Source organism: Lepisma saccharinum, chromosome 27 (assembly GCF_977018435.1).
Source record: "Lepisma saccharinum chromosome 27, izLepSacc3.1, whole genome shotgun sequence".
Classification (NCBI taxonomy): domain Eukaryota; kingdom Metazoa; phylum Arthropoda; class Insecta; order Zygentoma; family Lepismatidae; genus Lepisma; species Lepisma saccharinum.
Window position 1 is genome coordinate 26,553,391 of NC_139255.1, and position 17,245 is coordinate 26,570,635.

The window sequence follows — 17,245 nt, forward strand, 5'->3', positions numbered from 1 at the left end:
AACACGAAAATCTGTAAATTTGTTTTGTATTTATGCTAATGGAACCTAACCTAACAAGCCTAACCTAACCTCGTAGGCATACCTCGATCCCGTGAATGGTGCGTGGGGTTACCCGTGGATCGTCTGTGGGGCTAATGTCAATAGTGTGTGGGGCTAACGCCAATGGTGTGTGGGGCTAGTGCCAATGTTTTTTTTGGGGGGGGGTTACGGGAATTTTTTTGTTTTGTATTTATGCTAATAGAACCTAACCTAACAGGCCTAACCTAACCTCATAGGCATACCTCATTCCTGCGAATGGTGCGTGGGGCTACCTGTAGATGATTTGTGGGGCTAATGCCAATGGTATGTGGGGCTATTGCCAATGCTATGTGGGGCTAGTGCCAATGGTGTGTGGAGCTAGCGCCAATGGTTTGTGGTCCATCACAGACAACGGTCGTCAAAATTTGGTCGCTATGTTCTGCGTAACGTAAGTGAAAACGCATCGAAGAATACTGTCAGAAATCGAAGTTTTTGAAGTGAAAACAGCAAAAAAAACACGCAGACGACGTTTAGCAATGCATAATAAGTGAGTACAAATGTAACATACGCGAAATTCGATGATTTCCAGGCGTCTCCTATGGGACAGAATTTTACCATGATTTCAAAATTAAAACATCCTTGAAAGGGCACGTTTCCCTTAAACGTTCATTTACATACATGACATGAAATATAATGTTACGTTTTCCCACTTGATTCCCACTTTTTTAGTGTATAATTGTCATACTTTTTGCATGAAGAAGAACTAATTACAAGAGAAAATAATGCAACTGTGGATGAAAAAATTCACTAAGTTTATTTAGGATTTTAAGGAAGATAATGTCTCAAGATAAATATAATTACAGATTGGAAACTACAGATTTTTAGCAGTGAGTATCCTCCATATGTATTTTTTAAAAAAGTTAGTTTGGATGTTTACAAATTTTCCTTTTCTTCTGAAATAACTAGCACATAATTTAATAAAACTTCATGAACAAGAGATCTTCAATAACACCGAGTACAAATACCGTTCATGAAAACCACAAGAATGAATCAACCATGATAACGAAAACTGTACAGTAGAATTATAATTGCTGCGCATAATTGTTTGCAATTAACATGCTTATCTTGTGCAAATTACTACATACCTTCTCAATTCTATAATAAATGTAAATGGTGCACTTCACTTTATTTTTCACTCGGAATATTTATTTTTCCAATTATATTGCACTTTTTCACTTTCGTGGTGCACTTCACCGTATTTTTCACTCGGAATATTTATTTCTGCAAATATATGGCACTTTTTCAGTTTCGTGGGTTGCAAACATAAGTAATTTGTAGGAACATTACAGTCTCTACATACCACACAATTACCTTTTAAGTATTGAATATGTTTGATATTGATTTCGTTGAGGTACCATACACCATAAGATATGCCATTTCATGACGATTGGTACTTATTCCTGCAAATTGCAACACAAGTTCAGTATTTATACAAGCCTGAAATACACAATGCGGAACTGTTCCGATTTAATGCTATGTAAAATTCCAATGCTCGAGTGCGAGGGAAATAATTTCGCAAATCATCCTCCAACTCACTCCAGCTATGCTCAAAAGGTTTCATTGCCACCACAGTACACCACATTAAATCATACGAGCATCTTTCAGCTAACTTCTTCTTCTTCTTTTTCTCCTTCTTCGTGACCATCATTACAATATATTTGTCAAGCTGCTTTGTCTTTCATTACGAACAGACGTGATGTCAACTGATAACCAAAGCCGGGGACAAAAAGTATGATATTCAACAGTTGGTAGCAGTGTTGCTGGAATGGTTCCACAATGATAGCAAAATAACAAATATATACATTGGGTGTTACAATGATAGTGGTGCGAATGGCCTTCACAATGATATCGGAGTGAATTTACTAGAGATTTATCCAAATTTTACAAATAAAGTTAAACAGGCTTCTCAGTACGATATGATATATAAATATACACGTTAAAAAACGAGTATACTCAAAGATTTCCAGTGGTTGCCACACTCCTGCAGAGTATAGTGGTTGCCGTAATGATACCGGGATTTATTTATATATATATATATATATATATATATACAGTCTGTAACAAAATAACTGCACCATCGTCAAAAATGAGGGGAATATTGAAATATTGAAATATGTTTTAATTGCCATTGTAATAATGTGCAAAACAATAACAAATTGCACTTGCGATTGTTCCGTGGTGCTTCTTGATTTATTTTTGTTATTTTGCGCTGCTGTCTTTCATTCCACTCTCTGCCAACAGGTGTCTCTGACATCTCTGTGCAAATGGCTGACGTGCAGCCGTATTTACTGGTGGAAATCATGTGAATAATGGGTGGAAAATCTATCTGTGTAATGGATTTCACTCTATCGCTAGATTACTAAAGTGTGTCTGAGAGGTAGTCTGGACTATTCTCAATTACTAAAGTGCAGTAACTGTGACCAGTGTACAGGCATGGGGAAAGTCATAAGTGACACTTCACCACGAAAACAAGGCAAGATTATGGCACTGATATCAGCTGTTTTTTTATATATAGACATATAAAACATATAGAACTACGTCCAGGATTAATCTAAAGAAAAATATGAACGGTATAACTGTCTACATATCACCTAAAATATAGTTTGCGTTCCATTGTGTTAAGTGGTGCAGTTATTTTGTTACAGACTGTATGTATATATCCAACTCTAGGTCTTCGATTATATCTGTTGTTTTAGTTAGAGGGGAATTGATCATTAAGTTGAGGGGGTATCCAATACTTGTGTATTACTATTGTCTTAGACTGCGGACATTTTGTTGTGGATACTGAGAAGTAATTTTTTGGAGGAGAAAATATCCACTCTTCATTATCAACAGTAAGTCTAAAATTGGCATTGAAATGTTGGTACTATGACTGAGTATTAAATTTAAAGGAGGAGATAGGAAGCTCTTGATAAAGTGTAAAATCTTAGATCGTGAAGGGATTTCTGTAGTGGAGAGAGAGTTCGAACATTAAATTTTGGAGACTGTATTTAGCGATATGGTATTTACACGTTTTGGACGTGTTAAAGGAGAAGCTGGAAAATACTAAATATCTCTGGATCCAAAGAAAGTATTCACACCCCAGTACATTAATATTCTTTAAAAACAGCAAAGAAATAGATGTAATATTTGTCTTGCTCGCTTCGCTCGCAGTGGTAGGATATTCTCGATATTTATTAATAACAGCGCTTCTTAAAATATAATACTTAGTGTTGGTATACAGCTTAATTTAGAGCAAGTGCATCATTTGGAACAAGAATATATTGAATGCGCAGGAAACTTTTGCATTAACAAATTAAATTTGCACTGAAGATAAAATCCGTGTAATAATTGTTATGGTTTACTAAAATAATTATATTTACCAAAATAAAACGGGGGTGGGGTGAGTTCTTTGATAGAGGATCTGGCTTCGATACCCAGTAAAGGCACATACTGGTTCGGATCCAATTTTAAACTGTTGGTCCAGTCCCGATTAGCCTTACTGTGCATAAAGTGGATTTAAAGCACCAAATCAATCAGTCAATCAATCAATAGAGTAACCGCATTATATTATCGCACTCAGCTTAAGAAATTCTAGCTAGGGTTCTGTAATGTCTCGTGAAACAATAATAGAATCGGTCATACGGCGTTAAATGCTCAAATTGTGAGATTAATAAACCTACTCACAAACACTATTTATATGCATATTTAATTTATTTAATTTACTACATTCAACCAATCAAAGTCGAACAATTAGAAAATATGGACAGTTTAACATGGTATTTCATTCAAATATACATAAATTATTACGTATTTATCCAAACTATTTTGAGGGGATTATGATGAACGATTTTAGGGCGGTCTTGAGTGATGGGCACATCTGTTTAGGGAGGTGAGCCAGATCAAGTATAGTGTTCAGTAAAGCTAAGAAAAAAAGTTACTTTTTGTAGACACGCTGTGAAATTCTTCAGATGGTGATGCAATTATCAAGCTTTCTTATACATACAATATTCGTATATTTTACCATACATAATAAAAGGCGAAGAGAGACATTAATTTTTGCTTTACCATGTCCTACATTGTGATAGTCCTTGTGTACAAATGCATCAATATTCATTGAGATAATCCATAGTGTAATATTGACTCCAGATATCATATGAGAGGTAAAAGGGTGTTTCAATTTGTAATTAAACATTACATTCGAATTTTAATATACGAGTCACTAAACTAATTTTGCTATTCATTAGGATACCAAAGTTTATATAAGTACGTTGTGTGAAAACCAGTGGCGTAGCATGGGCATTTCGGGTGGGAACGCCAAGTCCGAAGGAAGGGTCGGCCCTTTCTTGCTTAATAATTTACTTATGGTATTATCGCCACAGGTATTGTTCATTTGCCTGAAGTCAGCTGGGTTTTCAATAAAACATCATCCATGCATGTTTTAGCTAGAAAATTGGATGCCTCACTATGCCACAAATGTTTTGAACTCTGGTGTTGTATACCTTTTTTTATACTTTTCTGCGTGACGCAAGTCATTAAAAACCTACCTGAATCACAAGCTCCTCTGCACAACAGTAGACGTCATTGTTGTGGAAATCCTACTACTGATTGATTTGGTTTATTTTATTTCGCTTTTCTATCACTTTTGGTTAATCGCGATTACGAATATGAGTGATGATATTGAAGAAGGGACACTCACAAAGAACACCCACTCTGACGCCGGGATTCGAATCAGGGGACTCTGTCGTCTTGGGTCGCTGTGCAAAACCCTCTGACACGGAGGTGGGTCAATGATCCAAATATCGTACACTCAACTGACGTAACAGTGCCGATTAGTAATTCAGACCACTGTTTATTACATCTTGAGAATGTTGATAAACATTTTAAAATAATTTTGTCTAGAGATCATTCGATATAAAGAGTTTTCAAATGAATGCTAAACACTTCCATTGACACAATATTAATCAGTTAGATACTAACGATATAATAATAATAATAATTAAAAAAAGAATAGTTTTGCGGGTTAAGTGGTAGAGCAGCCACAGGCTGGACTTCCACCACGAAGACTTCACCAACTTATTTGACAAAAACTGTGTTGATCTTTTAGTTTTTAATGCACATCGCTCTTCGTGCGATAAATTATACAATGGAGTGGCCATTAAGAAGTGGCATATTTGAGTTTGGTAAAGTTACGTCAGTCAATATTGCATATTGTAACATCACATAGCACGAGTGGCATGAGCGCGAAGAACCGGGTAGGAATTCTACAGCTGTCGTCTGCAGAAGCCAGGAAGGGTCACATGAACCAATCACGTAGCGTAGCCCTCTGCTCCGTACGCTGGCGTATGAGAGAGCATTTACGCCCGTACTGCAGAGATCCAAGCTTTCCCTCAAGAAAGGCAGCGAGGAATATAGAGTTCTTTACGCCGAACCTGCTCGGCGTACGGCCAGTAAAGGCATTGAAAAAAAATGCTAGAACGAGTGTTTTTAGTGGAGCGTTGCAAGCGGATCGCGAAAAATAGCTATTATAATGCCATGAAGGTCAAACATATATGAAATTAGTCACGTTTTACTTTATATTCACAGCATTTACTCATTTTTGAAATGTTAAATCTGGGAACGCCGGGCGTACGGGCGTACTATAACGCTACGCCACTGGTGAAAACTAGAGGGAAGTAACTACAATTTATTAAATTTAAGGTAGAGAGGAAATAATGTATTCTTAGGAATTTGTTTTATTCTTAAGAAGTCAATGAATTGTATATATGTTACGCCATATAACTGCCAAGGGGTTAAATATCGATCTGACTCCAAATCAAGCTCTCCAGAGGAGTTTATTTTAAAGAACTGAAATCCGAATTTTTGGAGTTCAGTTCCTCTGGTACTCATACGACGTCTAGTTTCACTAGCATCTGACTTAAAACATGTCTTCTAATATTACGTATTAAAATATAGCAAAGTAATTAAAAACACTGTATTGTATTTTGTATGTACATTTACTCTCTAGTTTATCATTAATATATTGGATACTCTTTTCTTTTCCAGGAGTTATTAGCCAATTACTTATATTTAAAAATTCTGTCTTTTTCGCTGAACGTTGAGTTTTGTACCAAACAAATTGTTGATTCTTCTTATCATTATTCTCCAAATTTCCTGCAACACTTTGATTTTCCATCGCTTCTTCCATCAACATGCGGAACCTCTTCAAGAGTTTGTTTTAAACCTTTGACGAACAATTGGTCCTAGCATAAATCCATCCAACGATTAGTCCTTCGCCGTGTCTCTGCCGTCTTGTACGAATCGAACAAGGTCCATAATTTCCTTTACACAGAAAACATTCATTTGTCCTCTCCGGAGTGTTGTGTCTCCATACACCTAGTCTTAACAATGCTATGACGTTCCACGTCTTTAAGAACGTTACTGCTCTTCGTTTCAATATATCGGTTGCTTGGGGGGGTTTAAATGATTTCCTGCCTTTCTAAGTATTCCCAACGCTGTTTTACCAAACGAAATACCTTGATCAAAGCACCTACCTTTTCCAAACTAGTGCCAATGCAATCTGAAGAGACTGACTTTCACTTCCCTTTGACCAAGACCCAATTTTGTCACCCCTTATTTGTTCAATCCCTGCTTCTACATTAAATGTGTTTCGCTGTTGATAGCAAATGTAACCCAACTTTTCTCCTTGTGCCTACAGTTCTCACCCAAACCAATATAAGCTCCATTTGTAGGCCACAGCTTGCCGTTATTGTGCTAACTTGCATGCCCCTTTTAAAGAGCCTGTAATGTATTCTAATATGTTCCCATATCCTTCCAGTACACAACCGACCCAGTTAGTAGTGTCACACTGCTTTTACAAGGTACGTTATTTAACGTATCCCATTTTCAAAATATCATAACTGACTTATTGTACAAATAAATTACATGAAATGGACAATGTTAGCCATGTTGCAATCTTGGATTTACAGATATTCATTTATGAAATATCTTTGAACAACAAATCAGTTATGGTATTTTGAAAATGAGAAACGTTATATGCCGCACCCTATATATGAAGTCAATGTCAAATTTCCATACTGTTCTCAATACTGTACCTTTAATAATCCCAGCATTCTTATCCATGGTTTACTTCCACCTTATTCAGATCTCTAACATAGATAAAATCCGTTCCTAGTATTTTAAGCTCTACACCCTAACTCATTCTAATCTTCTCCAATGTAAGTATTCATTTTTGAAAACCATAATATGAGTCTTCGTTATGTTCACCTGTAATTCGAGTTCCTCCTGTACCTTTCCAATGACTAGGGCAGTTGTTCCCAAACTTTTTAATTTCAGGGTGTCCTTAATGTTTCAAGATTTTAGCAAAAGGCAGAATTTATTCCTATCTAACACTTGCAACGCTCAGTTAGTGTAGATAGGTTGCTTGCCTTAAGTTAAAAAATAAACACATATTTCAAAACCAAAAACATTTTACATGTAACAAGTTCTAAACAATGTGTAGACTAACAAGTAAGTGTAATTTGAGTGAAAATATTGGAACATTACGCGGGGCCCATCCCCTGTAAGGGCGCTGCGGCTCAAACTTTGGAAACCACTGGTCTACGGCATTGCTCTTGGATGTGAGATCACAAACAAACGCTGGCGCTTTCGAGTTCCGGCTCTTGGACTCTGGTCCCTCTCCTTCTATATACGACCCGATAGGATTTACTTACATAACACATGTCAACCTTCCTTCCACATAATACATCCTGTACTGCGGACTAGAAAGGCTCTAGCATCTGGGCTTTCAGCCAGTATAATCCTTGTGGGGTTTGTGTTGTGTCGTCCCTACACGTTTGTGATCTCAGCCGGGGAGCCAAAATTATTGAAGCAAGTCTTTCACACACACTTCAACGAAACATCCTAGCATTTATCTTTATCCAAATCTACTTACAGTTTGTTAAATTCAAAGAAAACTCGGACGTCACTATATATAATTTCAATATATTTTTCACTTATTGATCTACTGTCTTTTGTTTTTTCGTTGATATGCTCAAAATATGTATAGAAATTTATACATCGTAATTTCACATTATCAATAATTAATTATACATCTTATTAATTCAACAACGTTTTGGAACATAACAAAATAGTAATTAATAACAACATAAATATCATAATGCATTTTAAACACAAAATTAAACAATAAATATAAATGCAATAAATGAACATCTTTGGGTCAGTCACATAATCGTGCCTCCTCGATCTAGAACGTCAATGTGCCGAAGGCGGCAACAAGAACCTTCCCTGCCGATGGAGTCGTCTTGAATTTATTTCGTACGGGAGAACTCGGATGCTTCCACTCTAACGAAGCTCTCTTGAATTCGGGAGTGAAGTGATGAACGAAGCTCTCATCACCTGTCACAGTGCACATGATGAAGGAATTTCCTTCTTCCTGGTATCGCATTAAACATCAAGGCTACAGCCCATTCTCGTCTGAAGATGTTCAGAAGTGAGTTGTCGAGGAACCCAACGTGCACAAACTTTGCGGTATCGCAGGTCCTCATGGATGATGCTCAGGGAAATGTTCAACGTGTTTGCCACCTATCTTGATTCTTCTGTTCCCCCTTATCAGTTCATCCACTTTCGCGATAATCTCATCAGTGGAGCCAGTTGAGGGACGACTTTACCGAATTTCATCAAAAATCCCTTTTCTGCCTTCGGTGAACATGTTGCACCACCTTCTGACTATCTGCACAGACATTACAGTGTCACTGTACACAACAACCAGCTTCCTGTGGATGTCAGTGGATGTCAAGCCATTTGCGCATTCGTACCAAATCACACACTTCATCCTGACACCAGCTGTCCAATACACGTGCACCTGCCATGATTCCCTCCTCTCTAATGGCGCGAGCCAGACGTTTCACGATGTTTCGTGGTTACCTTGCCCCTTCAAGTCTGCGAACGAAATGCCTATCGTTCCTTGAAGGCGACAGATATTGCTCGTCAACCATGTGCATTATTTTTGTAACAAAATTTTTACGGCACAGGGAAACTTATTTATTAAATGACCCTCGTATTTTGCCCTTAGAGCTTCAAATTTCATAACTGACATTTCGTCTCCTATAACTTTATACTTATTTAATGTATCTTTACCTTTATATCAATCTCCTGCGGGGAAGACCCGGGATTATTTCCACTTTTTCAAGCCGATCTAGGGGGTAAAGAAGGTCAGGGGTGTGGTGCTGATCACATCACCCCTGCGTTCGGCCGTTATCAAGAATGTGCGTACCCTAATTCCACACCTCCTATACGCCTTCATGCAAAGGACAGGGGCCTCCCCGATGGCGTAGTGGTTGCTTCGTCGTCTGGTAATCAAGGGGTCCCGGGTTCGATACGCGGTGGAGGCACATAGTGATTCGGATCCCACTTTAACTGTAGATCCAGTCCCGACTAGTTTTACTGTGCGTAAAGTGGACGTCAAACACCAACTAAAACAAACAAAGAAGCAAATATTCAAGCAAAAAGCAAGAAAACAAAAAAACAAACAAGATAGCAAACTAACAAAGAAGCAAGCAAACGAACAAAAAGCACGCAAACAAACAAACAAACAAGCAAACGATCAAACAAGTAAGCAAAGAAACAAGCAAGCAAACAATCAAACAAACAAGCAAACAAAGCTGAGCACAGGGGAGAACTTTATTCCTTTTCCTCTTTATCAACAGTTTTTTCTGGAAGTCAACAATCTTTATATACGGTTTCCCCCTCAGCTGCAAACTTAATGTTATAATGTTTTATCATTTAATGATTTTTGTCCAATATATGCGCAATTTTCATGAACAATTCATAGGCGCAGATGGAAAATTATTATTACATGTTGTTCCGAGGTAATGCATTGTAATCGTGCCCCAAGAAAAAGTAATTAGAGGAAAAGTAGGAGCAGTATTCCTCGCAGGCAGAACGCCTTTGATTTAACAGCATGGAAATGGCCCTACTGGAACTGGAATTGCAAGGCACGAAAGAGGAGAAGGGTGGATGGGGTGCGCGGTCTGAAGTCCCTAATCTTGACACGAAGGAATCTTAATTGTTTCCGCTTTGATTGCAATGACTTACCCGTCCACGAGAGGAACTTCCCGCAGGATTCTTTTCACCACTTCCAGCCTCGCCTCCAGCGCTGGATACCCCCTCCGCTGGAAGTCAATTGAAATTCCAATAACTGGGCACATGACTCCGACGAGAACTAGAATTCCAGGAAGAAGGAGCAGCTTATTTAGCTCCATGTCCGGCCCTGGAATGAAAAAGAGACATGTCTAAAGGAATTGCTGTTACGAATTAATTTACGATATGGAAACGATATAACATGTGTTAACCCGAGCTTATTCGGGGGAGTGGGGTGTGTGTCAGACCCACCATCTCTATTTTATCGATTTTACACCTCTGACAATTTTTATGAAACAATGAAAATATAGTACATTGTTCCCTAGGCCAGTTGTTCCCACGCCGTGGATGGCTTACAGGGATGCCGCGAAATGTTCTAATATTTTCACTGAAATGACACACTTATTCCAATGAATATGCTTATTTAGTACTTTTTATGTGTAAAATATTTCTGAATTTAAAACATGTGTTTATTTTTAACTTAAGGCAAGCATGTGTCACCCCTGTCAACACATGCTTTTTTAAAGCACATAACTGTTGAAATGTTGAAATCTCTTCTTTAAAAATGTTAAAAATGTGTTATTGTTAATATCTCAATAGGTAAAGGATTGTTTAACTTAAATCTTGCAAAAATCCTGAAACTATGGATATGTAAACAATCATGTAGGTACCTTGGAAAAATTTAAACAAATTTTTAATATAAAAGAGCAACACCTTTGTAAGCCATCGGGACATTCTCCTGGTCGCCGAAAGGCTGATGGTTCAGGGGACGTTGGGCAATACATATTGCTTCAATCTTCGGATTGGGTGGTGTACTTGTGCTCCATTTGGCAGATATTCCACAAACTCAACTCTGAATAAGGCGTTCTCCTGCATAATCAAAAAGACCAGGGTTATAAACCTAGGTACAACTAATAGGTTTATGCCTACAAGTTGTATCGGGTGAATTGTCTGTCGTTGTATATCAACCAAAGTTCAAATAAATCTCCGATTAAAGATCTTAATGATCTTATATTTCAAACCTATATAGGTGATAATTAAAAATAAATTCTGCAGCACAGACCACGGAAGGGCTTGGTCCTACTAACACTAAGAAGCCTTTGAGAATTCCGATAAAAGGGTTGTAACGAGACTAACATGAAGCCCTAAAGACAGAAGGTGCGTATTAAGCAACCTAACCAAACTAAATGAGAGTTGCAAGTGTTAGATAGGCCTACATTCTGACTTGAGCGGCGCGGAAAAAATCTTGAAACACCAAGGGCACCGTGAAACCAAAAATGTTAGGAACCACTGCCTTAGGGTGTTGCCAATATTTCTGTATCACGTTTGTTCATAAAAATAAAAATGTAATTTAAATAAGAGGCAAAATGTACTAGATGGGCCTATCAGACGCCATATTTAAATGTGTGTTATTCCAGACACTCATGCTAGTGACAGTGTACAATTGGTTGGTAATGCTGGGAATTTTGACAATTAATATAATTATTGAAAAATGCACTTCCATAACCAAAAGTAGTACACCCTGGACTGCATTTTGCAGACAAAGGAGGCTCTGGCGACTGGCCCTATGGCCAGTATAATTCTGTGTTGTCCTGTTTTAACGGAAGTCAGAATATTTTAAGATTTTAGTTATGCAACGTTAGAGTTGTTATTTGTAACGGTAAGGTGCTGGACCCCGTATAATGTGACGGCTGCAAAATAGCCTAAGTGCTGACGCACCCAAAATTATATAATCAAATTCAAATTCAAATTCCATAACCAAAAAATAATTACTGAAAAATTATTATAGTTTTAGTGACTGGTATAATATGTGTGTGACACTCATGCAATAATTGGTTATTATTTGTTATTAATTATGATATGTTTTATAATTATTATAACTGCACATACATAATCATCAAAGGAAGCAGTAATTCAATAACGCATAACGCCTTGCATGGAAGCGAGTTTATCAGGATCTAGGTGACACATTTTTTATTGCCAGTGACCCTACGATGTAGCAACGTATCAAGGGATCAAAGGCAAACAAATTAAAATAGCACTCGTTGCTTGTTGAACTACATGCAGGTCGGGATACTTGAAAGTTCCAAGATTAAATACTCCTTTGATGGGCAAAAAGCTGGAATGCAGTGTTTCGTTGAAACACTGTGAAGACGAAGTTGTGCCTATGAATTTCTGATTACAGTTGAAAGACCACAGGGGCTTGTGCACTTGCAAGCTACTCCTTCAACTCGACAGGACTCACTTAATGGACACCGTAGTGAACAGTCGTCTACTGACGTCGCGATAAAGTTCTGGATGTTAGGTTATGTATATTAGGTTTAGAGCGCTTTACGTAAGTAATAACTTTTTGGTCAAGCCCAGAGAAACTGCGGTGTATTTATGCCAAGAGAAGTAAACCTACCAGCGAAGAATTCTCGCGCATATGTCAGTAGACGACGGTGTTCAATACGGTGTGCTATAAGTTAGATCCTCAACTCGACTACTATATTTCGGAAACTCAATTGACTGTATAATTGTCGGCAGGGGAAAAAAAACTAATTAAGCCAATTTAATATCGGGAATCATACTTAAAATTTAGTAAGGTTTTGAGGTTCAGATATTCTCCAAAAGTATGTTATTTTTCGGGATTTTGCTATTTTTCCTTTATTTCTCTTGGAAGGAGTTTTGATTGTCTTCGCAGGTGAAAGTGGATATACAACAGTAGCGAAGCGTGGTCTTAAGAGGAAGGAAAGCAATGCAGTACTCCGAAAAATGGGGGGGGGGGTATATAAATTATACAGTCCATTGCCCCAGTTTTTCTAGGAAAGAAAGGACATTTTAAATAATAATAATATATCCATGAACTCCTCTCTCAACGGCCATACTGCTAAGTTCAAAATTCTTGTCACGTTATTGATAATAAAATACTACTTGCTATTACTTACAGCTTCCCGTACGAAATTTGAAATATTCATGTTTGTTTCACAAAAGAGAACACTCACTTCAACCACTCGTTCTTCCCACATAAATGGAAAATATTCCGAAAAGCTCAGAAGCTAACAGAAAAGTGATGTCAACCTCGTTGTAAAAATTAATGTTCACGGGGGAGTAATAGAACTGACTTGAAGCTTAAAATTAATTAAGCTTTCGAATAATAGGCCATTACAATAGGAAGAACATGCGCTGTGTCTTCTTTTTAATAATGTATTATATTAATAAAAATAATATTTCGAGTTGGATAGCATTTATGACTTAACGTTTTTGCTATTTGCAGGTCTCAGAAGAGAGTTTCATTGCTTTTTTTTTTACATACGTTTTATCGAAAAAAAAACATCAGTTCATTGTTTGTATGAAAACTTACGATAAATATAGTGTAAATTATTTGGTAGTTGTCAACACTGGCGTGCGTTGTAATTTGAGACAAGAGAAGTGTGAAGCGGACAACAGCCAGCTGTTCTGCAGATTCCAGTGCTCCCCAGTGCCGGAACACCATGTTTGTTTTAATCCCTGAACGTCGACATTATTGACACGTTTTACAAATCTTGAAACTCAAAGTAATGCAGCCCGACCCTGTGGCCGAGTGGTTAGCACATCGCGCTGCGACGCCAAGGGTCCCGGGTTCGAATCCTGGTCGGGCTTGGTTGTTTGTGAATGTCCATTCATCAATTTCATCATTTCATCACTCATCCCCATCTTCGCAAATTAGCCAAGAGGCACAAAACGCGAAGTAAAATAAACTAAATCAATCAATCAATCAAAGTAATGCTTTAAAGTTTATCTACATGGAATTTGGAACAGTTATGATAATTTATTTCAATAATTCTGTGTTTATAATAAAGCAAATATACATCTTCGAGATCATGTTAACACTTATATGTTTTCTGATAGTAGTGTCTGCTTTCTGCTTGGCTCGGGTGTTTTCGAGAAGCCGAAAAGCTCCGAAAAGCAGAGCTTTTATTATTGGTTTGGGGACCGTACCTTCACCAGCATCTACCCTTCGCCATATGATACTTGAGAAGCGTTGGTTTCCCGCACAGTGGTTGCAAGCAGAGAGGTTGCTGCTTGCCAACGGGCTGCGGAGAGAATTTGCGGCCGTAAAATTTCGCGAAATCGAGTGCGATAGAAAATAAATAATGCACTCAACGTTAAGTACATTAAATAATATTTTAATTGTGCAAGCAGTGCTTGCATTGCTTGTACTATATCTTCGCCACTGATATACAATATATACTTAACACCTTAATACTTTAAGACAATATACAAATTTGTATTAAAAGTGCATTTGTTTATCTATTCTTCTTACTTGCTGGGGTAGCAAGGGTTCACCGGGAACGTTCTTGATTTATCTCAATCTAGTGCCATCATTGACCCAACCAAAATACGTCTGAACTCTAAAGTTGGCACAGTTCATAAATATATGCAATGCGTCATGTCAATCACATCACTCTAGGACGTGCATTCTAATCAAGTAAACTGTTCTAAATTCACACGAAATGGACACAGATATACAATCAAAAATACATGCTCAACACGCTGTGGCGTGTATTACTGTTTATTATGCAGAGAGCAGCAAATGTTTTATTCCACCAAAATGTTAGTGTTTACGAAGTCTGAAGATAGTAAATCAAGCCTATTTGGAACTGAATTAAACCCCGATTGTGGTTTGTACGCATGAAGCCTGCCGATTATAAACTTCCTACTACCTGTTCACACCCCTTCTGACCAAACTTTACCTTTGCTCAACGATGGAATATAGCGTCAGTGTGTGATAGTCAGTCCTGTGCCAATGGGTGGAAGAAAGAATTTATCTGTTGAAGGTTTAAAATAAAGCGAATATTAGAATATAAGTAAAAATTAATTATAACTTTTGCCGTTAGAAATTTTTATGTGATGAATACTTATATACATGTAACAAACTGTCCAGATTATGATCGATGGTTGATCAATGTACAAAACACCCGAGAGATATAAATTGTTAGTCTGCTGAATGAACCAAACCATGTCTAGTGAACAATATTTGGATACTTTCCTGTGAGGACATTCTACTGCCACTGACAGGAAGTTGAATTGTCTGACATTGTAATTTCAATTTATGCTCAATTACAGTTTAATAATGAGGAAATCCATTCCAAATAATTTTATTTCATACATTAATAGTAAGTACAACGAGAAAATTTAGTATTTAAGAAAAGTATGGACAAGAATCAATGAACCACACTTTCATATTTATGTTGTTCTTGTTTCACATTTTTATGGTATCGACAACTGTAGCAGAATCGTATATATATACACACACACACACACACACACACACACACACACACACATACATAATTCTGCCAATGTTTGCTGATCATTAACATGAGGCTGAGATACAAATGATGAAGGCATGGCATATTTATAAAGATAACCCATGTCCAGAGCGGAATTCGAACCCCGCATTGATAGATCGAAGGTCGAACACTTCATGCGATCGGTCTAATTAAATTGATTTGCTTGCTTTAGTTTATTTAACTTAGCTTTTCTGCTAATTTGGTTGTTAGCGAAGATGAGGATGAGTGGTTATATTGATGAAGGGATATTCACAAAGAAAAACCATGACCACGCCGGGATTCGAACCCGAAATCTCTGGCGTTGTAGCGTGCGGTGTTAAGCACTCCGCCACGGAGGTCGGCAGTCTTAATAAAGAAATCGTGTTCGGACTCTTGAGACGTTCAAATAAGGAACTCTTGTAAAAGTAGAAGTAGACGAGAATTTAACACGTGAGTAGTAAAGAGGTACCTATTGGGTAATAGACAATGTAAACAGAAATGAATAATTTTACTTAAAGTACATATGATATTAACGTTGTTTATTTAAAAAAATCAAAATATTAGTAAAAAATGATTTTACATGCAATAAGAAATAAAGTTAAACGAACAAATTTGTGCATACAAGTTATTTCCGAGAAAAACGGTACTCTGAGGCTGTACGTGAGGCAGACATTCAGTCATTTGCATAGTCGCCGACTCCATAGGGCTGGGGGGGGGGCTCGATCCCCCCCAATGTTAACGATGTGGCGGCAGAGCCCCCCCCCCAATAATTTTGCTCAAGATGATCTAATGTATTATTTTGCTTCTCTTGTAAAGTTTACTCTGAATTGTGCCACATGATCTTAACTTTAAATACACATTTGAAATGTTCTAGACCATCAACTTTGGGGGCTGAGACCGCCAAAAGCATCAACGTTGGGGGGCTGAGACCGCCAAACCATCAACTTTGGGGGGGGTATGACCGGAGACAGCAAAACATATGACTTATTACTATATACTAAGAATATAATTATCATATATTAATCAGAGACATAATAAATTTAGCAAACGACTTCTTCAAGACTGTTTGGGAATCCCCTAAAAGAATGCAAATATTTAGGAATATTATTGAGTGAATGAGAAGGCTGGCCATACTGGACTGCGACCACTTTGCCCTCGTCGGTGGACGTTGAGAGCCTCCAGTATGCAACAGATCTTAAGGAACTATGAAAATCTTCTCAATTTTGTCGAGAAATTTTCTGAAGAATATTCAACTGACGCAGCATCAAAATTTGCTGGATACCTGGAAACAATGCTACACTTCAAGACATTTTTCTTTCTCTCCCTCTACTGCCATATGATGGGTCCAATAGAAGAGGTAAACTGTAAGATTCAGTTTCCACACATTGATACTACAGAAGTGGGATGAAAACTGAAATACTTGACTGACATCTATCAAGAAAAGCGAATGGGTTTTGAGCAGTTCTGGCAGAGGTCAAAATGCACAGAGGTCAAACCCAGCCCCGTTGTTGAGCCAGAATTGGCCCGTCAACGTCACGTCCCTAAGAGACTTCAAAACCTAATGCTGCCAAACCTCACAAGTTCTACACTCCAGAGTAGTATTACAAATCAATATACACTGATGTGTGTAACACAGCAAAATCATGTGTTAAACAAGGACATGAATCTACAGGACTACGAAAAGTAACAGCCGTAGGGAAAGAATGCATCTCAGCTGTGAACAGTTACACAACAAACTTTCAGCAAACGCGAGA

The 17,245-nt window shown here is 37.7% G+C and overlaps 1 protein-coding gene across 1 annotated transcript in view; it reads right to left on the reverse strand.

The window, feature by feature from the left end:
* Positions 1–17,245, reverse strand: part of LOC145980204 (dipeptidase 1-like) — a 186,195-nt gene that overhangs the window by 158,070 nt on the left and 10,880 nt on the right. Inside the window, exon 3 of the mRNA XM_083113231.1 lies at positions 10,153–10,327. Coding sequence (XP_082969357.1) covers positions 10,153–10,327 — 175 coding nt within the window. The remainder of the gene's footprint in view (positions 1–10,152; positions 10,328–17,245) is intronic.